This window comes from Diorhabda carinulata, chromosome X (genome assembly GCF_026250575.1).
Source record: "Diorhabda carinulata isolate Delta chromosome X, icDioCari1.1, whole genome shotgun sequence".
Taxonomy (NCBI): domain Eukaryota; kingdom Metazoa; phylum Arthropoda; class Insecta; order Coleoptera; family Chrysomelidae; genus Diorhabda; species Diorhabda carinulata.
Window position 1 is genome coordinate 43,437,758 of NC_079472.1, and position 14,650 is coordinate 43,452,407.

The 14,650-nt window shown below is 30.0% G+C and overlaps 1 protein-coding gene across 2 annotated transcripts in view; it reads right to left on the minus strand.

Moving 5' to 3' along the window:
• LOC130901543 (rho-related GTP-binding protein RhoU-like) overlaps positions 1-14,650 on the minus strand; it is a 134,478-nt gene that overhangs the window by 106,699 nt on the left and 13,129 nt on the right. Inside the window, exons 2-3 of one of the 2 annotated variants that reach the window (XM_057812995.1) lie at positions 12,042-12,158; positions 11,087-11,480 (exon numbers count right to left, since the gene is read on the minus strand). In XM_057812995.1, coding sequence (XP_057668978.1) covers positions 11,087-11,330 — 244 coding nt within the window. In that variant the 5' untranslated portion in view covers positions 11,331-11,480; positions 12,042-12,158. Of the gene's footprint in view, positions 1-11,086; positions 11,481-12,041; positions 12,172-14,650 lie in introns of both variants that reach the window. The other variant, XM_057812996.1, reaches the window with a different exon arrangement.

Sequence of the window (14,650 nt, forward strand, 5' to 3'; positions counted from 1 at the left end):
ACGGTTGAATTCATTGTTTCTTTCAATCAAGCTCATCAAAGTGATTTTGACGCAACTTCAGGTGCTCTCATACTCAAGTGTCCTTGCCAATAAAAGATAATTATAGGATTAATACTTCATTCAGGCTCGTCAAAACAATTTTGACGCAGTCTCAGCTGCTCTCATCCTCAGGTGTCGTCGTCAATAAAAGAGAGTAGTAGGATTAAAAGCTGGTGTTTCGTAGATAATATCGTATATCAAATTCTTCTATGTCGATATACGAGGCAAATCATGTTATCAATGACTAAACCATAATGGTTGTGAACAGAGATCTACACAATATAAATATAAGCAGAAAATATTATTTTCACATTTTCATGAATATAAAATGTTTCGTGTTTCGACTGGATGTCTGAAAATATAATTAATCATTAAAAGTTTTTTTTAGTTAAAAATATTTCTACCTTCAAGATAAATATTTTCAATATGTGAAAAATATAAATTGTAGTATAGGTTAGTATATGGTTTTTTATTTCCTTTATGTCTCTCCACTTTCTCTTGTACAATTTCACATAACACTATTTCTAGGTTTTCGAAATAGCGTATGTGTATGTCTGTTTGCCCCCGTATTGTACAAAAAAATCTATTATAATGATTATAGAAAATGCGTCATAGATAATAACACTGGATAAATCACCTGATTGTTGCATTAAATATATTAAAATTTATATTTGTTATCTCAAAAACATTGGAATTTAACGATTTATTTTGTGAAATATTTTTCTGATAAAGAGAAATAGTGAATACTTTGAATGGAAATTTTTTAGATATTGCCATCTCAGAGGGAGGTTGAAATTTTAAAGTATTAAATAAAAAATTAAAAAAAAATAGATGAACTGATAAATGACCAGAAAATCTTCAGCTATATTTGAAATTATGTGGGTAATATGTACCGAGTGTCAAGGTGAGAATGGATCTCTGCAAAATATCTTAAACCATTTGTGTAGCTCTCTGCGAAATAAAAATGATATCAAAAGTTGCCTCAAAAAGAAGCTAAAAATTTAATGAAATCATATCAAATTAAATAATTTGTGAAGGTCAATTTTAAAATTTCAAAAAGTAACCATAAAGAAATGGCACAAAAAATTATCGTATTCTTAACAAATATTTATATTACAAGTGAATTTATATACTCAAATTAGGGGTGTTATGGAAATGCAAATACCTTAAGTTGTAATTAACCACTTTTTTTAAACCTTCGTACTTTTATAAGCATATTTTAGCAGCCAAGTTTAAAGTAATAACTCTAACACAACCTAATGAGTAGCATCCACGGTAGAAGCGGTATTTAGTTTCTCTTGATGAAGATCATTTTCATCTATGTATTTTTAACAAAAAAATCATAGGGATTGCTTTGTAATGCTTCTCTTTCTCGTGTATTTACATGAAAAAGATTGTTTCCAAAATAATGACTATCTTAAAACTCGAACATCGAATTTTAAATGTGAAATTAAATAGAGCATTTGAAACAATAATCATTAACATAACCTTCAATATCATATATCATCAAAAGCTCTTGTAGGAAGGATTTCTATATCAGTGGATTGCTGATCGCGCTTCACTTTAGGTCTTATTTAATTTGAAAATAATTCATTACTAAGTTTCAAACTGTGTGTACTATTTAGACATGATACAAAGGAAGTTAGTGGAATTAGTTTAAAAGCTTATTTCTTTCTTTAATAAGAAATCTTGTCTACGAGAATTGTTACTTATAAATATGGCAACACTGGTATGAATATGTGAAATTTGACATTACCTACATAAAGCTTGTCATTTTTAATGGTGAACGTACTCAGAACGTGTTGTTATAAGAATGCTGTTTCAGTTGTTTACGGAAACTTGAAACATTCTTGGTCAAAAAATGGAATTAAATCGCCAACATGTTCGAGCGATGATATTCTATGATTTTCGACGTGTCGTCCAAATTCGGCTGATATGCCAGAAAACATCGATGCTGTGCGTAAACTGATATTGTAATATATGACATACCGTAAGATTGAAGCATACATGGGCACTAGTTTTAATCGCCTTCATTCAATAGGCACGACAATTTATCTGTCAAAAAGTTTTGTTCGCGTTGGAGACCGCATAATTTGACAATCGCAAAAATAAAGCTCGTGCCAATTGGTCCAAAGAAATGCTGAAAAAATCATCTATAAGATCGTGACAACTAAACAGCAATCGACTGTATAGGTCTTTCAAGACAAGCCAAATCCAACAAAAGGTTTCTATGCAAATGGTTTAATTTTGTTGTCCTAACCGTTCCATAAGACCAAAGTGGAACGGTCAATTATGAATAGTACACCAGCATTTGTTTGTCAGAAGTTTGGAAATCAGAGAAACCAATAGCAGAAAACAGATCATTTTCCTCCACGACAATGCGAGCTCTCACACATCAGGTGGGTCATGCGAAGAACAATCCTAGTTTAGCATCTCTTCTTATTCCCGCATATCAAAAATAAATTGCGAGATCAACATTTTTCTATACCTGAAGAAGCGGTTCAAGCGTTCAGATCACATGTTTTGGAGGTACCTCAATTGGAATGTTAGAATGTATAACTCAAAACTTAAGTAGCAGCCCTCGTATTTGAATAATTTCAACTCCATCATTATTCAAGATCCTGATTCTGCTTGAATGATATTCATAATTATTTCTAATTAACAAGGATTCATTCATTTCTGCACAGACGCCTTTAAATCATGCAGTTTCCAGCTAAACGTGAAATACAATTGTATTAATGCTCCTAATGGTATTTGTTAATTACAGATGATATTCTAGTGGGTAGGTACTAGGTAGGTAAATAAAATATTACTGGTAATGCTTCCAATGATTCAATTTTATCAGTGCAGAACTTGCGTGAAATGTCTTTCCAATTTAATTTGTTTGGCTAACCCATGTTTCTCAATTAATCATTTGATGAGAAAGATGATTAAAATTGTTATTTGAAAACGCAAACATTTAAAGCAAATCATTTTCATGTGTATCGATTAACAAAAGAGTACTTTATCAGTTTTATCAAAAAATGATAGATTAAACCGTTAGCACTGTTCAGGGTGGTCCGTGACTAATAGTCCAAAGTGAAATGTAAGATTCTAGGCCTTCATATATTATATCTGATGCAATTGGTTTGATGATAAGAAAGTTATAGGGTGACATAGTAGAAGTATAAAAAATATGTTATCATAGAAAATTGAAAGATTTTTGATCGGGAAACGTAATAAATTTAAGATGAATATTTCGAGGTATAAAAAATCATAGTATGATGAATATTTATTACTATAAATATCAAAGTTGACTTCAATGTTAACAAATTTCTGTTGCAAATATTTACTTAGATGTGATCAAGATTCCTGTCATTTGAACTTTAGTATACTAATATACTTCAATTTATTTACTTCAGGTTATCTTCAGTCTCTGAAGACGATGACTTGGTTATCGAAACGCACGTCAGACATTGTAATTGTGAGTGTTCGTGTAGTGGTAGTGTAAGCAATGCTAGTGGTAGTGTAAGCAGTGTTTCAGTATGAATGTCACCAACGGTTCCAGAAAGTTTAATTTAGTTTTAAAAGTTATATTCAATACTAAAAAAAATATATAGGATTAGCTTTTAAACCATATTCTGGTATAATTTCATTACAATGTTGTTTGTAGTTTCGGCACAATTCTAAAAAATGTGTAGAGTTCTACTATCTTCAACACCCGTTACTTGGAAACGGTTGGCGTTATGAACGTTTTTTTAAGCATACCTCATAATATTTTCCGGTTTTTCACTCATCCTATGGTCAATGTAACCTTTTGTTGGAGCATCCTGCAGAAAAAGTAGTTTAATGATGTGTCATTTCTCTGTCACATAAAAAGTAAATTAAAATGGGAATTGTGCAAGAGGAATGGTGAATTAAGAGTGTTACGAATTAAACGACAGAAGTAGCAATTTTAGAACATATTAATTAAGATTCTACAAGCTTAAGACAATTTGTAGAAAAATCTTGTTTTCAGGTTCTACTACTATTTCGTAGCACTTTGCAGCATAATTAATGTCATCCATAGTTGGGTCACAAAAGAATTAAGATTTTCCAAACAAACATTCTCAGTATTGTGAGATTATGACTGACAAAATAAATGCTAGTGTGAACTTTCAATTCAATATTTGTTTTCATGATAAATATTTCTTTTTGTGATAGTACCTTAAATAAACACAATTGCCGTAACTGCATTGACGAACATCCTAAATCATTCCAAGAAGCCAGAAGCACAGACCCAACTTCCTCTTGAATTGGGTGGGAAGTTATGGGCCTCAACACTTGAAACGGAAAACTTATTCTAAAATATATTCTAAAATGAAATAGGTATTCTTTCCAATAAGACGATCAACCTCCTCATAGACAACTAAAAAAAACGATTGCGTTCGAGAAAAATTGACTTTTAGAAAAATTTTAGAAAATTGAATATTCAACTGATATCACAGTTTGATGGTTATTCGATGGTTTAATTCAAATTTATGAAAATACTTTTCATGTTCAGCGTAACCTTGTACTACGATTGTAGCATAACTCAGAAAAACCTTTATTTTTGCATGAAAAATTGCAGTCCCAAATGAGAAAAAACAGTTAAGCAATTTTCCCGTTAAAAATCCGGGATATTCGAATCTTAACATTAAAATTCCATTTTTGAATAATATGAGAGTTGTGTTAAATCCGGATACTGTTTTGTGTTGTGTTAGCCTTGAGATACATCCAAAAAAGATTTAATCAATTTTTTAATCGAGGTTATCGAGAAAGATTGAAAAGAAACAGTTATCAAAATATAAGATTTACACTGACAATTTGCGTATTTATATTAATTAATAGATCACATTCATCATGAATATCAAAATAAGTTTAAAATCAAAATAGAACTTGTTCTAATGACACTAATTTATTTTTATTTTACATTTCAAATATGTAGCATTACGTAATTAATTAAATTATTTATAGTTTCATTGAAATTTACAAAATAGAGCTATAAATTTTACTTAAATTATTTAGGTCTTTTTTATCATTTATAGCTTTTCGTTCTTATGAATGTGAACCATTTCTTAAAATTCCCTTTTCGTGTATTAGATTCCGTTTCAACAATTTTTGAATCTTTTTAATTGAATTTATCTATTTTGATTTTTAGTGGTTCGTAAATGCAGTTCTATTTTTTTCATCGTATTGATGACCTCTTAGTCTATTGTCTAAATACTGAGATCTCTGCCCAATGAAGACAGAGTCACAATTAGTACAAGGTACTTGATATATAATATTACTTCTTTCGGTGTTTTAGATTTAAATTTAGTGAAATATTTGGATAATGTATTATGTCCTTTATAACTTATACTAATATCATATTTATTGAAATAATTCTCTAATTGTTGGGAAAATCCTTGTACATATGGCTAAGGAACAATGTTTTTTGTTTTGATGCTTCGTTTATCTTTTGTTTTTTAATTGATTATGGTATCTGTTTATCCTCTTCTTGAATATGCTTTTTATCATTCTTGAAATTTAAATATCTTGAGGATTAAGTTGGTTTCGTATACCATTCTGTTCTTATGTTATTGTTAATTTTATATAATGTGACATCAAAAAATTTGATTCTATTACTTCGCAAAAAAGATAATTTGTTACCAACAATTTCTAAATTTAAAGTTATCCAGTATAAAATTCACAAATAGTCGCCTGCAGCATGAATATCACAATCTTTTTTATTTATTTTATATCGTTATCATTTTATTTATTTTCCAAGTCATACAACTATCTATTACCGAGTCAACTACTCTAATAAGAAAATTAGGAAACGATTTAAAAAACATAAAAGTTAAAATATGTGAAGTAAGTCCTATCAATATTTTCCATAAATTTAAGAAAAATTGAACTGAAACACTTTTTAATAATTACAAAGAAAAAAATATTAAAAAAATTGATAACCTAATATTAAAACAACTACCTATTGCTGAAAATACAAATGAAATAAAATCAAAATGGATCGAAAATTTAACTGATACTATCATATCAAATGAAGTGAAAGAAGTTTTATCTTAAGGTCCTAATTTGGCACAAAAAATTTCTAGTTTCAAAGTATTACCTGTGACAAATATCTTTATGTAATATTGAATGCAACATCAATCATCTAAATTACGAAATTCAAATTAAAATAAGATCTCTACTTACATGTTTTTATACATTCTAAAAATTATACATTATATACATTATACCCATCTATCATAAAAATGTGATATTTCAAACAACCTACGAACCCAAGAAATTAAAGAGAAAAAATTTAATTTATATATATATATATATATATATATATATATATATATATATATATATATTTATATATATATTATACATCTAAATCTTCTTGATTTTAGATCTCTTCTGTTTTAATAATAGTTTTTTTAATAATTTTTGATACACTTAAATAAAAGTCGAAACGTCAAATTTTATCTTCCAAAAATTATTAAAAAAACTAATTTATATATATAATAATATATTCAAGAGAAAATTCTAAAGATTGCTAGACTTTTAAAAGAAATGCCAACATAAATTCGAGTAAATATATTTAATTTAATTATTAGTTAACGTTCTTAATCGCTTAAACTACATAAGTCTGCCAAAATTAAAAGTGTATTTAGAAGTGTTGAATTTATTCATATATTAAATTAATTACTGTTGTGAGAAATACTATGAACATAAGAGCAATTCTTTTTATGATATTAATTCCCAAAAAAGTCTCAGTATTATTTCAGCAAAGCATTAACTTATGGCATTGTACAATGCATATTCCAATTTCCTTCACATCGTTCTGATGTCAAATTTCACAATGACTGTATTAACCAGGAATAGCCAATATTTGATTAACAGCATAAACCGAAGAAACATTAAAGAGCCTTTTTGGTGTATATTAATATCAGTATTAATACAGTATGACTCATTTTCTTGTGATTTATGTTTTTTGTTCTATTTTGATTGTAGGTGAAAAAAATACCAGAACTAACCCAAAGAAGGCAAACCGATAAAAATATGAATGTAAAAGGGTTTTCCATAATTCAACATAGAAACAATCATTTGTAGCGTATTTACTAAATTCATACAATAATAGCAATGAACTGTTCAATAAATTATGATGAGTTTGAATTTTTGAATAGTAACTACCAAAAAATAATTCAAATTCTGCTGCATAACTATAAGCCATAATTTCCGTAAAATTGATTTATGATTATGAAATTTCATTAGAGTATCTTGTATATTTTCTTAGATTTGCACAAAGAAAAAGGCTCATAACTGCTCTTTGGAGTTATTGGAATGGTTGAAGACAAGACTGTTTTATGTGGAAGTTCATGGAATATGATCTATTAATACCCTCCATAATCAAATTGGTAATAAAATGTTAGCTACCAGACCATTCAATGCAACTAGTCTAAATCGTTCTAGTGTAAACCACTAAATATAATATCATTTTCTTCTTTAGTTTTCAACATTTGTTGTTCCAAGTTCTTACTTAATTCTAAACATTTTAGTAGTACTTTGTTTTAGTGTCAGAAATATTGGTGACAATATTTTCGACTTCTCCATTATTGTCAATTTTTTCCCATTTGGAAAGTTTTGATTAAATAAAAACCAATGATTTTCAAACGGTTTAATAATTGGAGCTATATGGTGGCTTCTCAACCAAGTCCAGTCAATTTTTGTCGAGACATCGATAATACATGTGATTGGGCGTTATGGTGGTGGAACATAAGGTCCAATTGTTTATAGTATGATACTGAATCAACCAGGTTACAGTTTTCATAGTAAAGAAAGTAAAATGCGCAAAGTAAAGCATATTTCGATCCGGTTAAATCCAAGTACAACATATTTTTTATAGCTTCCTTATCGATCCATGCAGATAAGTTGCGAAATAGTTAAAGGCAGACCAGATCGACGCAAATGCTTCATAACGAAATTGCCACCTCGGAAATGTTCAAATAAATTACAAAGTTTTCTGCACGTTTTTGTGATGCGTTATATCTTTTTCTATAGGGAAAAAGTATCACACGGTATTTGTCTTCAGATATTTGAATAATAGTTATTGACCAGTGATAAATAAAACTCCCTTAACTATAATGTAACTTCAAATGCCACTAGTGAAACATTTATCAAATTTGCTAAATTGGACTAGTGGTTCTTAATGTACCACCATCTACTGTGAAAATCAGTTAAGCCAAAACTGACAAACAGATTTTCAAGAGTGATGGCGTTTGAAATAAATAAATAAATATTTTCCAATGACAATAAAACATTACTCTTTTAAACTGCAAACTTCAATACCACATAAATCAAGCTCTTGATGTTTATTACTAAGTTATTTATCGTAACAAAATCTGAAATGATCCGAGGAACATTCCTTAGAAACAGAATTTGCCTCATCAAAATGATGTAAAATAAAATAAAAATTGTAACCTCAAATAAAAATCTAGTATATTATTAAAATGCGAATCAACGTACAATAGTTATTTTCAAACAGTCATATTTAATATATTATCTTAGGATTATTTTCATAATTTATTTTGCGAAATAATAACAAATAATTTCTTAAAGGAAAAGTCATTTCGGTTTTTTTATTAAATTGAATTTTAGACACTTATTCAACTGATTTTCATAAGGATTAACAACAGAGTAATAAAAAGTTGATACTTGAGTTGAATCCAACTTAACCACACCCAACCATTCTTGAATTAAAAGCTTTTTGTGGAAAATTCAAAATACGCAGTTTTTTAATTATTTTGACCTAATACTAAAAATGCACGCATTCTTAGAAAAAATATTTTTTTCTATCACTTTCTGTTCAATATTTTATATAATTTTGAAGATTTGGAAAATCTTAGATGTTGCTGATGGTTTTTCGTTTTGTCTTAATGATAACAGTCATTCAAAAGTTCGTATGTTTGCCCATCTCTAGGACTCACTTCGGCAGATAAAATTTCTTGTGCGCTCGTCGAATGATCTTTCGGATTCGACACAGGTAGTGTGTGCTAGATGTACGAAATGTTTTCTAAGAGTGCATTTGCGCTCCTTGCACCCCACATTTTCTATTGATCTCCCGCTTATCAGATTTTGAAAGTAGAGAGTCGAATTAATACTTCTGCAATTCCAATACGAAGCTTCTCTGGACATCAACCAAAATCTCTTTGGCAAATTATTGTCGTATGTGATCTAGTTCTTACATCATTTATTTTTAAAATGGGTCGAATTTTTTCCTATCAGCGGAAGTTCGCAAATGGAAAGTTTTTCCTCCACATTTTTAACAGAAATTATGTGGAAACAAGGAATACAGCTTCTTTTGATATACAGTAGTACATACAAATTTAAAGCTATATTTAGGAAGAAACAAAAAATTTCCCCAAACTATTTATGCGGATTTAGCTACCTAGTAGTTTGTTGAGATTTTGGACTGTTATTCGTTGTTCCTGATCAATTTATTAGTGATAAACACTGATGGTTTCATTTTCAAATTTAGAGTGTCTTGGTAAAATTCTATTTCCTTGTATAACTTTATTCCAAATAAAATTCTAGGTATAGTCAAAAGTTCAGCTATTACATCTCTGAGAACTCTGCTCACACGACAGTTTATAAAGACTTTTGCATGCTTACCAATCTACTGCTCCTCTTAAATAGGTGTGACATAAGATAAGTGACTGGTCTTTAAATCAGATACGGTCTTTTCTATCTCAATGCTATATGATGATCTGGAATATCGCTGGTGCATAAAGAAGAAATAAACTGATCTATGGTGAGTTGCCTGCACTTACACGTGTCAATTTCCAATACACCAGAAAGCTTGATAGTTTTTCTAGTGACGTTAAAAGATTCAAGTCAATATGACTGATAAACTTTTGTCAGTGTATTGACATTTAGTAGTTTTGAGAGGGGCAAATTGGTTACCAATGAAATCAAATTTTGTTAATTAATACATTTTATTATTAGAATACAAATTTCATTATATAACTCGATGAGTGGAGGTCGACCAAGTCGACATCTTATACCATGTTAAATGGAAGTTTGGTAATTCTATAATATGATATATACTATGACTAATAATATAGTCATTCATATGACTATATCATATTCATCAGTGAATATTTCATCTGAAAGCTAGACAAAATCAATCATGTTATTGAAATTGAAGATTTCTACCTAAATTCATATATTGCGGTAAAAGCTTAGGTTTTTGATCATCATGGATAATGAAATAATTATGAAATAATGATAATAATTTTTGATAATCATACAAACTCATTAGGATTGTGTGCATCAAAATTTCAAATTCTATATGGTATAATATATACGTTAAGCACCTAGATAACATATTAAAAGATATTGTGGACTAACTTTCCACATGAACCACATGTTTGTTCATTTCCGTATATACTTGTCTGCAACTACTATATTCAATGATCATACATTACAATTGTTTTAGATGACTGTTTTTGTCATTAAGAAAACTTACAGAAATAACTTATCATCAGTATGGGAGAACCGTAACTTGGGATGATGAGCGTTTCAAATTTATCTAACAAGACCCTTTACAAGTTAAGTTAGTAGTACATAGTAGAAACAACATTAGGTATGAAATAAGTATATTGAAGAAATATCAATTATTACACAACAAGCTACGTCCTCAAAAATATAACCTAATCTTAATCAGCGAGATATAATAATTAGTTTACTTGACAGTATCCTTTAAATGAGAGCTCAAAAATGTTTTTTTTTTTTGAAAAATTACTCTAAATATACACATTTCATTTATTTTCATGTATTTGAAGAAAAAACAGGTAGATATATATTTAGTCATTCAGAAAATAATTTTCATAATAATATTACCACATGTAATATGTAATAATTGAAAATATTCCGTAATTATAAATGTTTATGGGTTAATTTTTCAAAAAAATCAATGTATTCCAAATCAAAGAGTGAATAATCGATTCCAAACATTACTTACTATTTCCTTAATTAACTGAAGTAAACAGATCAAACTTACCGTTATAATTGTCGTAAGCTGTAGGAACATATTCACTAGGAAAACTGTCGTTACTGTAAGATACAGCTAAAGAAGTTTTTCCAACTGCTTGGTCTCCAACAATAACACACTTGATTTTTTTATGTTTACCTTGACACTTGTTTTTCTTCATCTTTTTAGAATTAGTTATTGTCACGTGGGTGGTATTTTGCGTTAAAAGGGGTTGTTTTGTATAGTGAAACACTGGGGTAGATTGAGGTGTCATTTTTAGCTTAATTTTCTAACTCTACTTCTATTTAACTTTTACGTGAAATGTTATTCATAGCCGGAGTCGGTACACAGACGTCAATTTATCGAGACAGCGTGAGTAGAACTGAGTCATAGGATTAGCGATATGCATTCGGTTGCCATAGACCTGTAGAGAGAATCCACCATCAAGAGATAAGGCAAGGTAGGTGAAGTCAGTGGCGCCGGTTACAACAGGGGATATCGATATTTTGAAATTTCATCATAGATACGACAAAAATAGTTTGTTTAAAAGAAAACCAATATAAGTTTATTTTAATATTCTTCAGTTATTTTGATGTGAAGAAAAGTTTAGGATGATAATTTTTTGCACAACAACAGAGATTTATCAGAAAAATCTGAAAATATTTGAAACAAAGTGAAATACAAGAATAACATAGTTTTCCGACGATCACTATGGCATATGCCATATTCCATACAGTTTCACCTTAATGAAAATTTTCAAATACAAATAATCTTAACACTGAAACGACCAGCGGCATACCCAACTGAAATGAAAAATTTGAGAAATCCGATTGGCCGACCACTGTGGTTTTATTTAGCGATGATGGAACACAATGGCATAATTATTTTATCTGCAGTTAGAGAACAAGCACATAACCTAACCTAAACAATTTATTTTCATAACTGTAGTAACTTCACCATAAAATAAAATTTGAAAAATACATACTAATTGCGTTTATTCTGTTGTCGCAAAATATCGTCATAGCACATTTGGAAAATTCACCGTAGGCTCGTGGCTCAATTCTGCAAACTCGTGGGAGATCCTCTATTTTCAACACTGGTTCTAAAAAACAATACTTCAGAAACAGTTTAGACTTTGATAATCTTGTTATATAAGATCTATTGGTAGATAAATTCATGCAAGTTATTAATGCCAAATTATATTTTGATAAGGACCGATATTAGGTCGAAACGTCAAGAGTTTTATCTATTCAAAAAGGCAATAATAGTTTGGAGAGATACAAATTCAATACAATTTATCAACAGAAGCATATAAAAACGATCTAATAATTGAAGATTAGAAGAAATTTATACAATATATTTATTTTATTTCATGAGTCATTTTTTTCTTGTACATATGTATGTGAATAAATAACAAACATACATGTCTTGTGGAAATTCTGCAATCTTCCTGTTTATGAAGAACAACAGACAGTTGCACATAAATCGTTTTTCAGGATTTAGGCGGCCAAAATTATTTTATGTGATATTTATATTACAAAATAGTTACATAAAAAGAATTTTGTGTTTGGAATAACTTATCGAAATTATTTGTTGGTGCACGGTGGTTAGGCTCACCTACTTGTGATTTTTTATCAAAAAATATTTTATTCGAGATCGTAGTTGATTTCAAAGTGTTTTTCAATATTATATTGAAAATACATATGACATACTACTTTCCCCAAAGAGGAACAGCTGTCTACGTTTTAGTAATACTTTCAGGTATGTATTATTAAATAAAACAAAGTTTATTTTGTTCTAATAAGTAAGTAAATATATTATATTATGATAAGGATCTTTACATTCGTTATACAATATTAAAGTTACATAAGCTAAAAAGATAATCACTAAAAATAATCAATCATACATTGGAGACTTATTCATCTACATTTAAATTTTCGCCGCTTTCATCCATTTCCATTGGTTGGTTTGGCTCAGCAGGAATTAATAGCTGCATTGTCTCAGGCAAAAATAATTTTGAAGCGGTTTTTTTGGTCTTTTTCATGGAACTAATGAATGGGTCGGATGTTAACAGTAACCTATGATAAATATCTAAGTAGCATTCTTCCCTCGAAAACTTGCCAGCAAAGTTTAGGCGATAAGACCTAAAATGTTTATTGCGGGCCTCAGCAGCTTCTTCCGAAAGTTGCCCTATCGGCAACAACTAATTTTCTATTATTGAAGCTCCATGAATTAAGACCTTATGCATCGTTGGAGTCATAGGATGCCAGCCATATAACTCAACATTTAGTTTCGCAGTTTCCATGGCGTACTTATCATATTTTGCTACGTCAATCTTATGGCCGCTTGATATGGCTTCTAATATCACTTTTAATCTAATAATCAAATCATAACTTATTCCAGTGATTTCTGCAGCCAATTCAGGGTTCTCAAAGAATCTTCTGCTTGTATTTCCATCGCTAGTGTTTCCGAAGTTACTTTTGGCATATTGACTAAGAGACCTGTCTCCTCTCTAAATCTTTGTTGAATATCAAGTTTCTTCTGCTTTTCTAAATTTTCTTCTTCTTCGGTTCATCTCTGGCGATATGTTTTCACGGGCAATTTATATGCTAAATGCAGCACACTTTCGAATATCCGGATTCTTGCATGTAATACGGAAAGGCCAAATTCAAGAGCTTCAGGGCATACATCATTTTTTTTGTTAAATTATTAAAATCTTTTGATGCAGCTCCACATATATAACATCTGCTGGTCGATTTGGTGTCTATAGCTGCATTGCAGACCTTTCCGTCAACCATAGTCATTTTAAAACTATGTTGAAAAAAAAATTCTCTCCAGTGAGGTCAACTTTCGTCAAGTTTAATGAGTTTACACTATTCTTTACATAATTGATTTGTTCTTTTTTGATCTTATTGGACGGCAATATCTAGGTGAAGATGGAGTTGGATTTTGCCACATGATTTTACTTTTATCCTCCCCAAAAACAATTCGTAGAGGCACAAATGAGCTTATAAAAATATTAGATTCATCTTAGTTTGAGAGTCTTTGTTTAAACTGGGCTTGTTGAGAGCCGTCACAACCCCATTTGCAGATTAACAGTAACGAGTTCCTTTCAACGGCATCAAGTGTGAGTAAGACTTCTTCTAAGAAGAGGGATAATGTGGTTACAGTGTGATCCAACAAAGATTGTAGGTATCCTTCTGCGCAGCGCAGGTAGACGTCACTCGTAATGACTCCTTGAATGGGTAGCAATCTTCTTTGACCTTCAATAATAATTCATAATGTGGATAGAATCTTTTGTTCGTCGCTCGAATAATTTCGTACTGTCTTCTGGTCAAATCGGCTTCAACAAACATTGTCAGTGCTTGCAGAGGAGTAAGGGGCTCTATTTCTTTATACTTTGAATGTCTGTTTTTACAATCACTGGCAGACGCAGAAGAATTTGTAATGTCTTTTAAAACAGTAGACGCGTTTCTTTTTTCTTCTGTTTGTAAAATTACTTGTGCCGCGTGAACAATTACTTCTTCGTCGTAAGATGCGCGGACTCCTTCAGTTTTTCTTCTCTTTGTTCTTTCGCTAGATTCGGTAAAACAT